The 15,897-nt window shown below is 38.3% G+C and overlaps 1 protein-coding gene across 1 annotated transcript in view; it reads right to left on the bottom strand.

Annotated features, from left to right (window-relative positions):
- The window catches only part of gbe1b (glucan (1,4-alpha-), branching enzyme 1b), a 149,395-nt gene that overhangs the window by 87,326 nt on the left and 46,172 nt on the right, over positions 1–15,897 (bottom strand). Inside the window, exon 7 of the mRNA XM_037677622.1 lies at positions 14,822–15,031. Coding sequence (XP_037533550.1) covers positions 14,822–15,031 — 210 coding nt within the window. The remainder of the gene's footprint in view (positions 1–14,821; positions 15,032–15,897) is intronic.

The following is a 15,897-nucleotide window of genomic DNA, read 5'->3' as shown; positions in this document are numbered from 1 at the left end:
AATACTAAAATAAACTACTACTTACTACAACAGGAAATACTAAAATAAACTACTACTTACTACCAAAGTAAATACTAAAATAAACTACTAGTACTACTACTACTACTTGTGTACATAATTTCGTTCCAACTCATGTACCACATGCAATGGTAATGACAAGTTTAATTGAACTTGATATACTGTATCCCTACTTTGTAGTTTTTCCACTTGTGTGTGTGTGTGTGTGTGTGGGGGGGGGGGGGGCGTTGTCGCAAACCCCGGGATAAACGAGGGACTGCTGTACTGCTGTATCTGAATATAAAACAGAACTTGTAATACAAGCCCCAATCGTGAAAAAGTTGGGACATAAAAAAAAGTTAATAAAAACAAAATGGAATAATATGCACATCTCAAAAACCCATATTTTATTCACAGTGGAACATAGCAGACATGTTTATTCCTGAAACTAAGAAATATTGCATCGATTTTTGGAAAAAGTTAAAGTTAGTTTTGAATTTTAAGGCAGCAACACATTTAAAATAAATAAATAAAATTACTAAAAAGAAACAAGACTCCCCTCCCAAAACTCCAGCAATTGTCCTTCCACATTCAAAATTTATTTTTGTCTAAAATATATATTTATTTATTTATTTATTTATTTATTACAAATTCTTTTTCAACATTTAATACATTTAGTGTGTTCCATTGTGAATAAAACATAGTTTTAAGTAATTTTTTATTTACATTTTACACAACATCCCAACTTATTGCGGTTTCAGGTTGTAGCTGTAAAAGTGCTTCACAGCATATGAGACTGCTGGCTGGACTGTGCTGGAGGAGGCTGGAGGAGGTGGATTCCATAAATGGCTTCAGTCCTCATTCCTGACTGAAAAGAGTCATCTAGTTCTGTATAGTCACTTAAGGCAAAAGTACACCGAGCACCTCAACCCTTCTCATTTTGAAGTGTGTCGCCATGGAAACGTCAGCAAAAAACTCAATATTTGGTTGTCTCCATGCAGCCAGCATAATGAGCACCAAATGAAACACTGTACTGTGATGCAGTGCTCTAGGGCAGACGCAAAGCACCGACGATGTGAGATGAATGACACGTTCAAGACGCACATAAAGTGGGAACAACTGCTTCTGCTTAGTGTGAAAACTCAAACGCAAGAGTCCAACTCTACAAGTGATAGAAGCACAGTAATATGCAACTTCACATGACAATATACTGGTTTTAAACTAAATTGTATTTGTTGCAAGAGAAAACATTAGGAGTCACGTCGATAACATTCCTGAATGGTTTTGTTGAATGAGCTTCAAACCAGCCTCTGCTGATGCTTAGTGGCTCATAAACAAACATTGAACTGCCATTATTTATAGTACATTATTTCCTTTCAGATTTGCAGACCCACATAACAAGTTCCTGTCAGACAAGAGCACAGTAGAGCTAATGTTGTTGCATAATTTGACGTATATTCATCTAGAGTGAAACTGACTGCAAAATATAATGTGTGCTCCAATACGAGACACGAATATATTTTAAAGATATGTTTGCCAATCGTTTCTCATCATAAAATGATCTTGGTCTAAAGCTCTACGGAAAAAGCTGCAGGCAAAATGCACTCCTTCAAGGATCTTTGAAGAAATGTTTCTAGTTTTGATGCCACACTGAAAGACAGCCCAACATGCTTTGCTTGAATGATGCAATGCTTTGATAAAAATAAAAAATAAATAAAGAGGTGAATACGCACAGATTTATGCTTTAACAGCACTTCGGTAATAATTCAAACTACAAAACCCTGGACATTTAACAAATCTAATTCTCAATGCTTCTTTGGAAAAAAAAAAAAGTGTCTTTATCCTGGGTGCTCAGTACTGAGGATTACATCCCTCTATGGCAGAAGACAAAAATCCCACAAATGCATTTAAATGTTTTCCCTCCTGCGCTCCATTCCTCAGGGATGACCCATACCGGCACTGTTTGACAGGTGTGAAGCTGCAAGTTACATCTGTGCCTCCTCCATCCCTAGAGGAACAGAACAAGAGAGCCCGGTACGATCCGATATAGCAGCCTGGCTGGGTGGTCACGCAGACCCTGTGATAAATAGATTAGGTCCTCCACTTCACTGCGCAGAGCCAACAAAGGCTCAGACACAATGTATCCTCATGGGATGGAGATAATAGCCAGTGAGAGCCAGAGGCCCAAGATGAAACCATACTGCCACATTAGGACCCACAATGCCATTCATCATCAAGTCCAATTACAGTGAGAGAGGTAGATCTGTATAGCAGATGCAATACGCCACTTATCTATGCAGCTCCATGAAGTTATCAGTCCGTCTGTGGCGTTAATATAAAAGCAAATTGCATATTACAGTATCCTTAGATTAAAGCTCTTCAATGGCAGTGAAACCTAGTTAGGGAGCACTAATAGAGTAAAGCTTGAATACTGGGGCTTGTAAAGTAAGATAAAATAATCTATGTAGTGTTGCTGTTTTACCTCCAAGTCCCTGCAAGCTCTTTCAAAAAAACAATTTTCCCCTCATCCACTTTATATTTAGTTGTTCCTCATCCAGAAGACCACAACTGTGTCCCAAATAAAAAGGCATTTCTTCTCAGTTTCAAGCTAGCCAGCAAATATCGACACAGTTTTTTTTTTTTTAAAGTCAGTTTTCCATCATGGTTCATGGCAACTTGTTATGATGAGAGAGAGAGAGAAAAAAGATTTAAGTCCTTGTTTTCACATCACCACAGGTAAGCCACAGATAAGACCAAATAAATTCAAGACACTGACAGGTCATTCTGAAGGAAGCGTGATGCTCAAACGACGATGTTTAGACAGCGTGATGGATGGCGGGCGTTTGTTGGACCAAGAAGGACAAATGAGCTGCCTCTTTGAAAGTTCTCTACACCTTTTGCAAAACAAAAGACACCGACAGAACCCTGAATAAACAAATTTACATTGTTTTTGTTGAAGTGATTTAATTAGGACCTGCTGTCCAAAAGCAAAAGGGTGATAACGTTTTTGCTCATGTCCATGTCTGTGCCCATTTGTCTGTAGCATTAGCGAAATATTTAATGAATCCAAAGATGAATTTTAATGAAGCTCTCAGAAAGGAATCATTGGATGTACCTTATGATGAACTTTTGAACCCCACACCTGCCATCTCCTTGCAGATGCTGTCTACCTTGAAGCGCAAAGATTCATAACTGGTTGCAACTACCATACCATCACTGTACTCTGTACTCATTGGTTAGTTGGTCATTATCTACATGTAGGCTCTTACACTGGTACATTTTCATCTATAAATCACTCCTTGGTCTGCTGCTTTCTTACATCTCCTCCCACATTTCATGCCGTCAGTGCAGTTACAGCGTGCACTCTCAGGCCATCATTACCTGAAGTGTACCTTCATTGCAGATTGAACTTGGCAAAAAGGCCTTTTCTTACTCTGCTCCTTTAACCTGGAACAACTTGCAACAAGATCTGAAGCTGTCCACCTTAATTTATTTAGGGGATTTTAAACATTTGAAACAACAAAGCAAATATGTTCTTGTTTTTAGTATTTTACCTTGTTTTATACGGCATCTTGATTTTATTGTTTTATAACACTACTTTTTTGCATTTTACTGTAGTTTATTAGTGTCTGTACCTTATATGCTGTCTGTCTAAAACAGCTCTCTCTTGTAAATGAGTCCTCGTGACTCCATGAGACTAACCTGTATAAATAAAGGTTGAATGAAGCTTTTGGAGTCAACCCCATTCAAAATGATCGCCACAGCTTTTCAACTTTAGCTCACACAAAAATGGTTTTAAGGATTGAACAAAACAGTCCCTTGGTCACTTCTCATTATAAGATGTTTTTTGTTTACACCTGTGATATGGAAGGCAATGGGTGACAATCATTGCTTCAAGGAATACAAGACCTTTAAGTATGTAACTTTTCAATTATTTATTGTAAACATTACTCACAAATTACATTTTTGTATGAATTATCATAATTGAAAAGAACCAAATCAGTATTTTTTATAGAACATCTTATCTTTATGTTCGAATTATAACGTTACCGCGCATTGGTGTTATTCAGTTAGGTGTTGCATGCCTTACTTCTTTCTGCTGCCTTTCTGGATAAACTCTCGGTGTGACGTCTGAAAGGCTGCCTCTGTATCTCTGTTCTTTGTGTTAGATTTGTGCTGTTTTGTCTGGCATTCTTTAAGCTGCCTGCCAGCTACCTGCCTTTCCTGGCATTCTGAAAGAGCCATTCTGCTGCCTGTGACTGTCTGTATGTTAAGCAACCTGTAATTAGTATCACTTTGTACTCGCTGTCTTTCAGAAATCAACGACAGCCTGTCAAGCCTGTTGTATTTCTTTAGTGATTTCACCAATAGACAACATTTCAGATGTGGTAGGACATCCAAGAGGTACAGGCTTTTACATATAATTACCAAAGTTATTTAAATCTATAGCCATTTCATGAGAAATTGCTGAAATGTCTCCAAATAACGACTGTAATATTAGCTAACTACTTTGCAAATTGCAGATGCAAGCCTTGAAAGAGTGAGAAGATTTTATAGGTTTTACTAAAGGAACAGAAACATTTGGTGTTTGTAAAAGCCAAAAGGAAAGCTTGTGAACTACTCATCCATCTTCTGCCATTTATCTGGGACAGGTCAAAGAGGCAACGTATCCAGGAAGGAAACCCAGACAGCCCTCTTCCCAGCAACACTCTTCAGCTCCTCCTGGGAAATCCTAAGACATTCCCAAGGCAGAGAGGATAAATATTCCCTCCCATGAGTTGTGGGTGTTCCACAGAACTGCCATCTTAACATGGTGGAGGAGTATGAGTGTTCTGTACAGACCCTGGTCTTTGGGGCTATATTATCTGGGACATTAGCCCCTGGTAGGGTCTCCATGGCAAAGGGGCCTCAGAGGAATGGTCAGCCATTCAAACACTTTGATGTAGGATAAACACAAGCTGGCAACCTTACCAGGAAAAAACAAAACCAGGGCACCCACCCCCAAATCAGGTACTGCTTTGTTGGTGTCCTAAAAAGACTACACATTCTGGGTAGGCTTAGGAGTGAGATCATCAGAGGTACAGAACAGGTTGAACTACTGGGAGATAAAGTTAGAGAGGACAGAGTGAGATGGTTTGGACATGTCCAGAGGAGGGACAGGGGGTATATTGGTAGAAGGATGTTAGAAATGCAGCTGCCAGGAAAAGACAAAGAGGAGATATATGGATGCAGTTAGAGAGGACATGAAGGTAGTTGGAGTGAGGACAGAGGATGCAGAGCACAGAGTGAGATGGAGGAGGATGACTCGCCGTACCGACCCCTGAAGAGGGAAAAGCCGAAAGAAGAAGAAGATTCTTGCAATATAGTCAAGTTTCAAGCCAAGTGTTTGACCTTAATTCGTATCACAGGTGAATTCAAGCTTTTCAGACATTTAGCCTAGCTAAAGGGAACAGCCACTGGGTAGCTTGGTATTGTTGAGTGCATCACACTAAATTATGATAAGACAAAGTAAAGATGGTAGTTGCCTGAGGAGCACAGAAAGAAAATTACAGATATTCATGTTAAAGAGAAAGACCTCCAAGCAAGTTCATGTTCATCTTTCCACAGCTGCCAATGACATTAAAAAGCACAAGGTTCATGGAGCTATAATCAACCTCCTGAGATGTGGAAGCAAGAGGAAATGCAAGCCCAGGTCAGTGGGGATGGTAGTAAAAGAGAAGGAAACATTTCAAAATAAACTTCCAAGTAAAAATGCATCACTCTTTGATTGCACCGTGTATCACTTTTAAAATGATAATGGGCTTCATGGAAGACGACCCAGGTGGGCTCAGCTATTGACGAAAAAACCTAAAAGGCAAGACAGGAATTGTATGTTTACAAGAATCAAAATATCTGACGTTTCTGGGAATAATGAAACATAACTGGACTTTTTTTGGCTCCAGTACACTGGTTGTGTTTATTTTTATTAAAGTGGAAGGGTACTGACAAATGTATCTGCATCTGTAAAGAAACTGGGTGGCAGGAGAGGACAGGGTGCAGATTCCTGCAGTTACAAACTTGATTGTGAATATAAATATATTTTTGCCAATTCCTCTTCCCATTAGGGTAATGATCAACTGTTACAAAAATGTCTTTACTAGAATTTTACAGAGTTTAATTTCCATGATGTAAACATACCTCTTTGGTAAACTTTATTAAATGGTAACTTATTTAGTTTAAAAAAAAAGGTTATTTTTTGCATGTTACTGCTTTTTTCCCCTGCTCTCTTAACAAATAGTTTTTAAAACAGGCTGCAGGGTTTGAAAGGGAAATGAAGATGCCGAACTCCGTGTTCTTACCCACTGGCTCCTTCCAGCACCTACTGGAAGCACAACATGCAGCTCCAACGAGCCACGGTAGCACACCTACTGCTAAGCTGAGCTCATTAGCTGAAGCTCACCAGAGGGGAAAAACTGTTTTCCCTATCCTGTTTGATTTGATGGTACGGGGGAAATAACTCCTGAGCACTAAATACTAAAATGTCTGAAACTGGATTGAGCTAACTTTCAGTGTTTGACTTTATTCACTGATCAGAGAGAGCACCAGCCTCCACTATAAGACTAAGTTGGTTTAAAGGATGTAAGAATTTGAAATATTCGTAAAAAAAAATGTTTTTAGTGTTTGACTTAGTAGGGGGGCAGCACGGTGGCACAACTGGTAGAGCTGCTGTCTCTCAGCGAGCAGATCCCTGGTTCAAATCCCGGTCCGGGGGCCTTTCTGTGTGGAGTTTGCATGTTCTCTCCGTGCATGTGTGGGTTTCCTCCGGGTACTCCAGTTTCCTCCCACAGACCAAAAACATGCATGTTAGGCTGATTGGTAACTCTAAAAAAATTGTCCCTAGGTGAGAGTGAGAGAGTGAATGGTTGTTTGTCTCTATGTGTCCCTGCGATGGACTTGCGACCCGTCCAGGGTGTACCCTGCCCCTCACACAGTGATTGCCGGACATGGGCACCAGCGACCCCCGTGACCCAAAATGGAAGAAGTAGATAAAAAGATAATGGATGGATGAACTAAGAAATATGCTCAACTAAATAAATAATAATAAAGCCCTGTGATCAAAACTGTAGTCTTTGGAGACTCGGGGTGTACAATGACAAACAGGTTTGAGCAGATTTTTGTATGGAAAAAAAAAAAGAGGATCACACACTTGATTTGTCATAGGCACCGGCGACCCCCGTGACCCATAATGAAAGAAGTGGGTAAAAGATAATGGATGGATGGATGGATGGACTTAGTAGGGTTGTAATATTTTGTAATTGGTCTAATTATCGTGGTATGGAGAAGAGGGACTGAATAAAATTTTAAAAACGTAACTTGATCTGTAGTTTGAGCACATAATACGTCAAAAACCTTAATTTAGTTGAACAATGTTCAGTCAGGTGATCTGGACGTTTTTTTGTTTTTTTTTGCAAAAACGTTTCGTCCTTCATCCAAAGGACTTCATCAGTACGAGGAGCTACAAAAAACCTGATTCCCTCAAGCAGCACACTCTCATAGTGGAAAAAAAAAAACCAGTTTGCTGGTGATAAGATGGTTTCTGGGACCCACCCTCTCCCCTGTCAACTCCTCTGAGGCAGCCATGCCAAAATGGTTTCAAAACACCAAAGTTTGTGCTCAATAATCCAGGTACAAATCCAACAATGTTCAGTCAGGTCATCTCAATGTTTTTTTTTTTTTTTTTTGGAGACATTTGGTCCTTCATCCAAAGGACTTCATCAGTCCAAGCCATAAACAAACTGATTCATACAAGCAGCATACTCCCATAGTGGGGAAAAAAAAAGCATCAAACCAACTTATCACCAGCAAACTGTTTTTTCCCCTCTATGAGAGTGTGTTGCTTGTGAGAATCTGTTTGTGGATCCTCGGACTGATAAAGTCCTTTGGATGAAGGACAAAATGTCTCGGCAAAAAAAAAAGAAAAAGAAAGAAACCGTCCAGATGACCTGACTGAACGTTGTTGGATTTGTACCTGGATTACTGAGCATGAACTTTGATGTCTTAAATTAGTTGATTCAACTTTAGCTCAATTAAGCTCTTAAAATAACTTACAATGAACCAATGCTAACCAGATTCAAGCAGCCACTTTTTGTACATATTAAAGAATCAAAGAGGTCCAAAAATAGTCAAAGAAACATCTGTACATCGATAAAAGTAAACATTAACAAAAGCACATCTATTGAATAATCTTATCAAAAAAGGGAAATATTGTGACTGGGTCCTCAAATCCAGGGCTGATCTCTCAGCATGACAACATGAAGAAGAGTTAAAAAAAATCTTTTCAAAAGGTTGGCCCTGGGCCTGTTTTTCATATCTTAGGAATTCACACAAAGATTGATGAAAAATGGATGCAAATGATCCTGAGAGATGTGAAGGATTATAGAAAAAGCCCACATCAAGCTCCTCAGAACACTCAGTGCTCACCACTCAAAGCACTGATCTGCAAAAAGGCTAAGCTTCTCTGGTTGCCAACCCCCTACATGGAGAACCCTAGGCTCCATTCACTCGGGCAGCGCGTCAAGGTGACTTTGACGTCTTTGAAAGAAACTACTTGAAATGAATAATGTAGACATCTACAATAATGTAGACATCTACCAGTTTGTTTCTGGTTATCAAGAACAGATAAGTGTCTGGTGCAACAATTTATGTTCATAAACTTTGCTTTTGAAAGAGCAGAACAGCTGAAAATGCAGAAAATCTTCTAGCAACACAGACATAAACCAAAGTACAGTAGTCCCTCGTTACTTTGCGGGTCGACTTTCGCAGACTCACTCTATTGCAGTTTGTGTATGTACAGTAATGTGCATAATAGTTTCCAGAATAAATAAATAAATAAAATAAAAGTGTGCCACCATTTTGTAGTTTTCTTTCATTAAGCCTTCACTGTTTTATCACTCTAAAGAACTACGTTACCCAGAAGCCATCTGTTCACTTCCCAGAGGTCAACACTGCTTCCAAACACTGGTTGCTGCAAAAGGAGGGAAAGTTTTGCAACGCAAAATCAGAAGTTCTGTTAGGATAAGCTCACAGGACTGGCAGGAAAGTATCAAATAATCCTGAAGCTGAACTCATCCTTCAAGTTGTATCTTCACTGCTGAGTATCTGGGCTGCAGTTGATCTGGACTCAGTGTGACCCGGATCCTGGGAGCTGCAGGCGACAGATGGCTGCGGGGTCCAGCCTGGTTCTGGTCGCGCAGTGTTGGTCCGGACAGGCCAGAGGTGGTGGACTAAATCCTGGGCAGCCTTGCTCCTGGAGCGGCAGCACACACACATATCAAACTGGATGGGGCTTTATTATGTTGTACCGGGACTTTTTTCATCTATCGAGTCGGATGGAACCGAGCCACAGTTGTTATGCAGAGCCCTTGTGAGTAAAATTTAGTAGCAACATATAAGTGCTATATGCTGTTAAAATTAGTAGGTTTAAGAGCTTAGAGGACTGATTTGTGGGCTTCACTGCTGCAGGATAGTCTGCAGAAACTAACAGAGTCAGAATAGAACAGAGTTGGAACGGAACCAGAGCGGTTGCTGTTCTGCAGAGCTAGTAAGTAAAATTTAGTAACGTTTGTTGTTAAAATGACGTAGGTTTAAGAGTTTATAACATTGTAAGCATGTGGGAAGGGTTTCTAAAGTCTTAATATAAAGTTTACTGTACTTGAACTTGAACTACTGTATCCCTTCTTCATGGCTTTTCCTTTATCGTGGGGCTTCAGGGTACGGATCCCCGGCAATAAACAAGGGACTACTGTATTGTAAAAAGGTTTTAAGATGACTGTGCATATCATTGACTTCTTAGCGTGTTAAAAGTATTTTAGTTAGCTCTGTATCGCATCTATTACATACAATTTGCAAATGTTATTTGATGTCAATCTTAATCTGAAAGACTTTGAAACTTTCATTATTCTTTCACAGTTTAGAGCACCAAACATAAAATGTGAAAAACTTAGACATTTATTATTATCTGCTGTAAAAACAAGACGGTTTATGCCCATGTTTGTGTGTTTGGTGTTCGTCTGATGTGTTAGCAAAATATCTTATGAACCACTGGATAGATTTTTGTGAAACTATAATTAAGTAAACACAGGAAGTACAACTGATTTATTTTAGGAGTCAATCTGATTTAGAGATGGCTGCAACTGCCAATCAACCATAACAAACACAAAATGGCCACAATTCAAACAATTTTACAGATACTGAGCTAAAATTTGATGAGTTGGTAGCTGTGACTCATCCACAACTTATACTCCAATATCTCAATGATTGCCTGAGATCAACTTTTAAAACTGTCACTAACTACTGGAGTCTATTTCTGATGGAGTATCTCATGAATCACTGGACAGAGTTTATTGCAACATTCAGAAAGTAATCATTGGATAAACAACTAGAATTGATCAGAGTTAACCCATTTCCAGAAGACCACCACAGCTAATCCAACTTAGTCAACACAAAAGACAGTAAGTCAAATTCACTGATATTATGTGGTAGTAGCTAGGCCTGTCGCAATAAACAATTAATCGTGATAAATGAAAATTAGTGACCTCATTTTCATTTATCGGCTTGATCGTTTCTTCGTGTATCTCTCTTTCTACAGAAAACAATGGATGACAAAAGGCTCAACTCTTCACTGACCCCTCCCTTTCTCTTTAAAATATGTTTTAACAATCCAAAATCATGTTTTTGGATCGTTAAAAGCAGCTAAGCTGAGAAGCTAAGCTATGAGCTAAGCTAACAGGCCGGCCTCAGGGAAAAAACCTCCGTCTTGTCGAAGCTCCAAAATTCACGGTTGAAACCCGTGCCTTTGTGTAAAAAGTTGTTTTTCTCTGCAAAAAGAAACTGATAACTTGATTTTTATTAAAAGCTTTGTGTGAAAAATGCTATGCTAAAGAGCTCAAACCACACCGAGCATCCGCCATTTTGAGAACCAAAAAACAGGAAAGTGAAACAGCCCATGTCACGTCAACGGGTCTCCCTCCCATTTTTCTTATAGAGGCACGCTGCTCGCTCCCTCACTATCCATCCTTCGGTTCAGTCTTATACTGCCATCCGGTGGTCAAAAAAAGGTCCTACTCTCAAAACAAATTAACCAACATTTCTTTTTAAACTTGACAATAATTACTAATGTCAAATTTCAAACAATATTATCATTTATCGCAATAACTTCTGAGACAATTAATCGCACAGCAAAATTTGTTTTTGTGACAGGCCTACAAGTAGCTCTGCATCCTTTGTAAGTCTGAGCAAAACAGCTATAACTGTCCCTTCCCAACACAATATGATTTTAGTTAAACACTCCGGCATAAAAGATGTCAGGTGATACACATGTCTTCAAATAAATGGAGGATTTTCTTTAAATCCCCAAATTCTCCCAATACGCCGCATCTTAGCTCAGTCAGGTTCACTTGTATTCAGATATAAGGCCTGATTGGCAGTAAAACTATTTAGTTATCATCCAGTATCTAAAAAAACAACAACTAACTTTAGCATGTCTACCTCCTACAACTAACGTTTGTCAAGCCAGACCGTCATAACGCTGAATGCCAATGCATTTGACTCAAAGACGGCTCAGCTTTACAAATTAGATGGCAGGAATCTTTTTAGACAGCGTTCTCCAGGTCTGTGCTGAATGTTTTATGAGGAAAAGCTGAAGTGGAACACAAAGCAACAAAAAGGGGTCCTCCTGATAAACATGCAGCAGTGCAAACAGAGCAGAAGAGGCAGCAGCAAGGAAACAAAAATACACATATATAAAGGTCACAGCTTGTATCAGCCAGCCTCTGTCAAAGTAATATGAACATCATGGTCAGATAGTTATGGCTAGCAGAAAGGATGTTTGAATACAGACACACTGCTTCACAGTTTGCCTCTGAGGTTCATTTCCCTCCAAAGAGTTCAAGAAAGCTCAACACATACAACGTGTCCAAACATCCTGTGGCAGGCGAAGAAGACAAATGAACAGGCTATGACATTGCAGTGGTCCTTTGGTTTTTACAAATGATTCCTCATATGCCTCCCAGTCGCAGCATATGTCCGCACCACGTCTAATGAGTGCCTCTGATATGAAGACGGCTCAATAACTAATGAAAGAAGAACCTTGTTCTCTTATTATACCCCGCATGCCTGACACTAAGCATTGTATAATGTATTGGAAACTGCTGCACAGTGACACACGCTTATTAAAAGTAAGTTCAAAAAGTCATTCGATAGACTTAACACGGTCTGTTCCTCCCTCATTGCAAGCTGGGATTATTTTTGGGGGTACAGACGCAGGAAAAACACCTAATTAACGGTGCCTGGAACAACACCCAGTTGGTATGTTTGGTGAATAGTAAACGAGATAAAATAAAAAATAAAAAAAACAGCCAGGCAATTGATGGAATTTCATCATTTTTGACACTTTCAAAATTTTGCTTAGATATGAAAATTACCAAGTTTAGCCAGCTTTTAGGGTGAATTCATTATTCATAGCACATTAAAATTCAACACCTGCCAGGGCATGTGTGAAAAGATAAAAGTCTAAATCATTGGAAACTTAAATTTGCCATTAAAAGCCTCTTTTGGACATCGGGTTTGTCAGATTGACAGTCAACGGGACTTTGTGGGCATTTCGTTCAGAGAATTAATGTGTCATCTTTGTGATTATATCATGCTTTTGACCTTCAACATATCGCTCTGTATCAGACTGTCTGGGAGAGGATACAGAGTGGGATGTCAGCTCCCATTTGGCCTCATTTATCAACCTGTTTAAATATTGCTCATTTTCATTTTACATCATGAACCACAGCAAAACCTCACTGCTCATTTATACATCTGATGTAACCAGGGAAAATCTGAAATGTCCTTCATGAGTTGAATGCAATGCGCAGCATTAAATTGCTGCTCTTAATCCCAGCTGCAAGAACATAATTGAGGAGTTGAAATTGCAGCAATCAATGGGCAGTTCCTTGTATTGGGCTTAAAAGCTTGGAAAAAAATGACTTAATTACATGAAAATTCTAGTGGTATAAAGAGGAAGAAAATGGTAAAGGAAGCTGTGTTAATGCACAGTGACAGTATTTGGATTCAGTTGCATGGTAAATGGCATTTCAACTTTTCATTTGAAATAAAAAGGTGTTGTTGTTTTTCCCAAAGATTTGAGGAATTTAAAATCTGCCAAAATGTGGTTAAATCTTTGAAGAGAAATTTATTTATGTAGTGACAGACTAATTTAAAAAAAAGGGTAAATGACTAACCAACTATCCTAACTGTGCAAATATGTGTTGGGTAAGTTAAACTGATGTGACTAAAACTTTCAATCTTCAGTGGCACGAATGAGTAGCTTTGAAGATTTGTTTGTTCTCATGGTGCAAAAACAAATTGTTCACGTTTCATATTTGTTTAAACCTGTTGGCCTGACAAAAAATATGGACTGCTGACCAGAGGGTTGATGGTTCAATCCCAGCTTCCCCCATCTCATCCTCCAGGACTCTTAAACATGGACAGTTCATCTGAATATGAACTCATTGGTAATTTTTGCCGTTGTGGTTTTGCTTAAACAACTATAATTAACACCAAAGTCCATGCTCATTAATCCAGGTATAAATCCAGCAATGTTCAGTCAGGTCATCTAGACGGTTTCTTTTGTTGCCGAGACGTTTCTTCCTTCATCCGAAGGACTTCTTCAGTCTGAGGACCCCACCAAACCAAACTAAATCCCACAAAAGAATTCCACTCTGGAGGTGAGCCGTTTGTGGGATTCAGTTTGGTTTCGTGGGCTCCTCAGATTGAAGAAGTCCTTCGGATGAAGGATGAAATGCCTCAGCAACAAAAGAAACCATCCAGATGAGCTGACTGAACATTGTTACTTTAATTAACAATATCTTTTAACCCGATTAGTGCAACATTTACTTAATCAAAAACCTGGCAATGCCCACAGCCCTTTTTTTCTGGTTGCTTCTTGTTGGGTTTTACTTAAATAAATTATTCATAATGGAACGTGGTTTGCACAGAAAGCAAAGTATCTCTCTACAGAAAAGAGAGCTGTTGTGTTTAAACACAATGGACTTAAAACGACTCTGATCAAACTGATTGTTCTAAATCGTCTGATTTTGTTAGTAATAAATTGTTATATTTAGCCAAAATATTTTCGTTTTTCAATGTGAGGCAGTAACATGTACAGAACATTTTTTAAACTTTTTGAGTAAATTACTAAACAAACAAACAAACAACAACAAAAAAAAAAATTAAAAAATTAAAAAAATATAAAATATATATATATATATATATATATATATATATATATATATAACAAAGTAAGGAATGGTATTTTACCCAAGTGGTTTAAATAATATTTACTTGAGTTCAGTTTTCTAATGTATTTCAATGCATAGGTGATCTAGATTTTTTTAAATTTTACCATAAATGTTCATGTTGTTTGTCAGAGGTAGGATGAAGACAAATTTTCACAACTGTTTTATATATATTTTTCAAAAGAAGATTTTTTTGATACTATGGCAGATTAAAAATTACAATTTATAGACTGGCATTGCATTTATTGAAGACAAATTGAACCAATGACAGCTTTTAATGAAGCAAAATATATCCATTCATTCAACCTTTATTTATACAGGTTAATCCCATTGAGTCTCGATCATGAATTTACAAGAGAGACCTGATTTTAACAAAGAGTGATTACATCAGTGAACAAAGACAACAATAGACAATCATATGCACATAAATTAAAGAACAAATCAGTATATTAAAAATATGAAAACCAGCTTTAGTATCTACAGTAGAGTCAGATAAAATCTACCTGGAATAGTTGAAGAGGCGGCTGTCCCACAAAAGATGCTCCCCTCTGGGTGGTGAGTGGAAGAAGCATGAGTCAGACCCATCAAAGCGATTAAGGCCGTCCTCTGTGTTCTTGGAGGCATGACTATGGACCACGTCCAACAGCACCACAATGCCCATCGAGTGAGCCACATCAATCAGCTGCTTCAGCTCATCTGGGGTACCATAGCGACTGCATGAACACAAGATAAACATATGAAATAAACAACAAACTATTGAGTTTGCATTGGTTTATCACAACTTACTCTCATTACAAATCTAATCTAAACCAAAGCTGAACCAAAAACCTATTGTCCAGCTGTCTTTTTCTTGTCAGGTGGCACAGAGTGATGGACTTTTGCAAGTGGAAGGAGCAATATTATCCAACACCAGGTGCAATGACAGAGTCCAGGGGTGGCCAATGGTGGCCTTGGCCACCATAGATTAATCTTGGACACACACACCCACATGGCCACCACAATTATTTGAGAAAACTATACTTTTCAGCAATATAAAAACAAGAAAAAAATAAAACTAGTTCCCTCAAATAATAGGGGTGGCTGGTTTGAATATATATGTATGTATATATAGATATATAGATAGAGAAATAGAGAGATATATAGAGATATAGAGAGAAAGAGATATATAGAGAAATAGAGAGAAATATAGAGATATATAGAGACAGACAGACAGACAGACAGACAGACAGACAGATAGATATAGAGAGACAGACGGACAGACAGACACACACACACACACACAAGTGTTGATCATAAAATTAGAATATCATGAAAAGGTTGATTTATTTCAGTAATTCCATTCAAAAAGTGAAACTTGTATATTATGTTCATTCATTACACATAGACTAATATATTTCAAATGTTTATTTCTTTAATGTTGATGATTATAACTGACAACTAATGAAAAACCCCAAATTCAACCCCAAATTCAGTATCTCAGAAAATTAGAATATTATTTAAGACCAATTAAAAAAAAGATTTTTAGAAATGTTGGCCAATTGAAAAGTATGAACATGAAAAGTATGAACATGTACAGCAC

The sequence above is a fragment of the Nematolebias whitei genome, chromosome 6, assembly GCF_014905685.2.
Source record: "Nematolebias whitei isolate Nwh7 chromosome 6, NemWhi1, whole genome shotgun sequence".
Classification (NCBI taxonomy): domain Eukaryota; kingdom Metazoa; phylum Chordata; class Actinopteri; order Cyprinodontiformes; family Rivulidae; genus Nematolebias; species Nematolebias whitei.
Note: the sequence above shows the minus strand (reverse complement) of the source record. Positions and strands in the feature narration are given on the sequence as shown.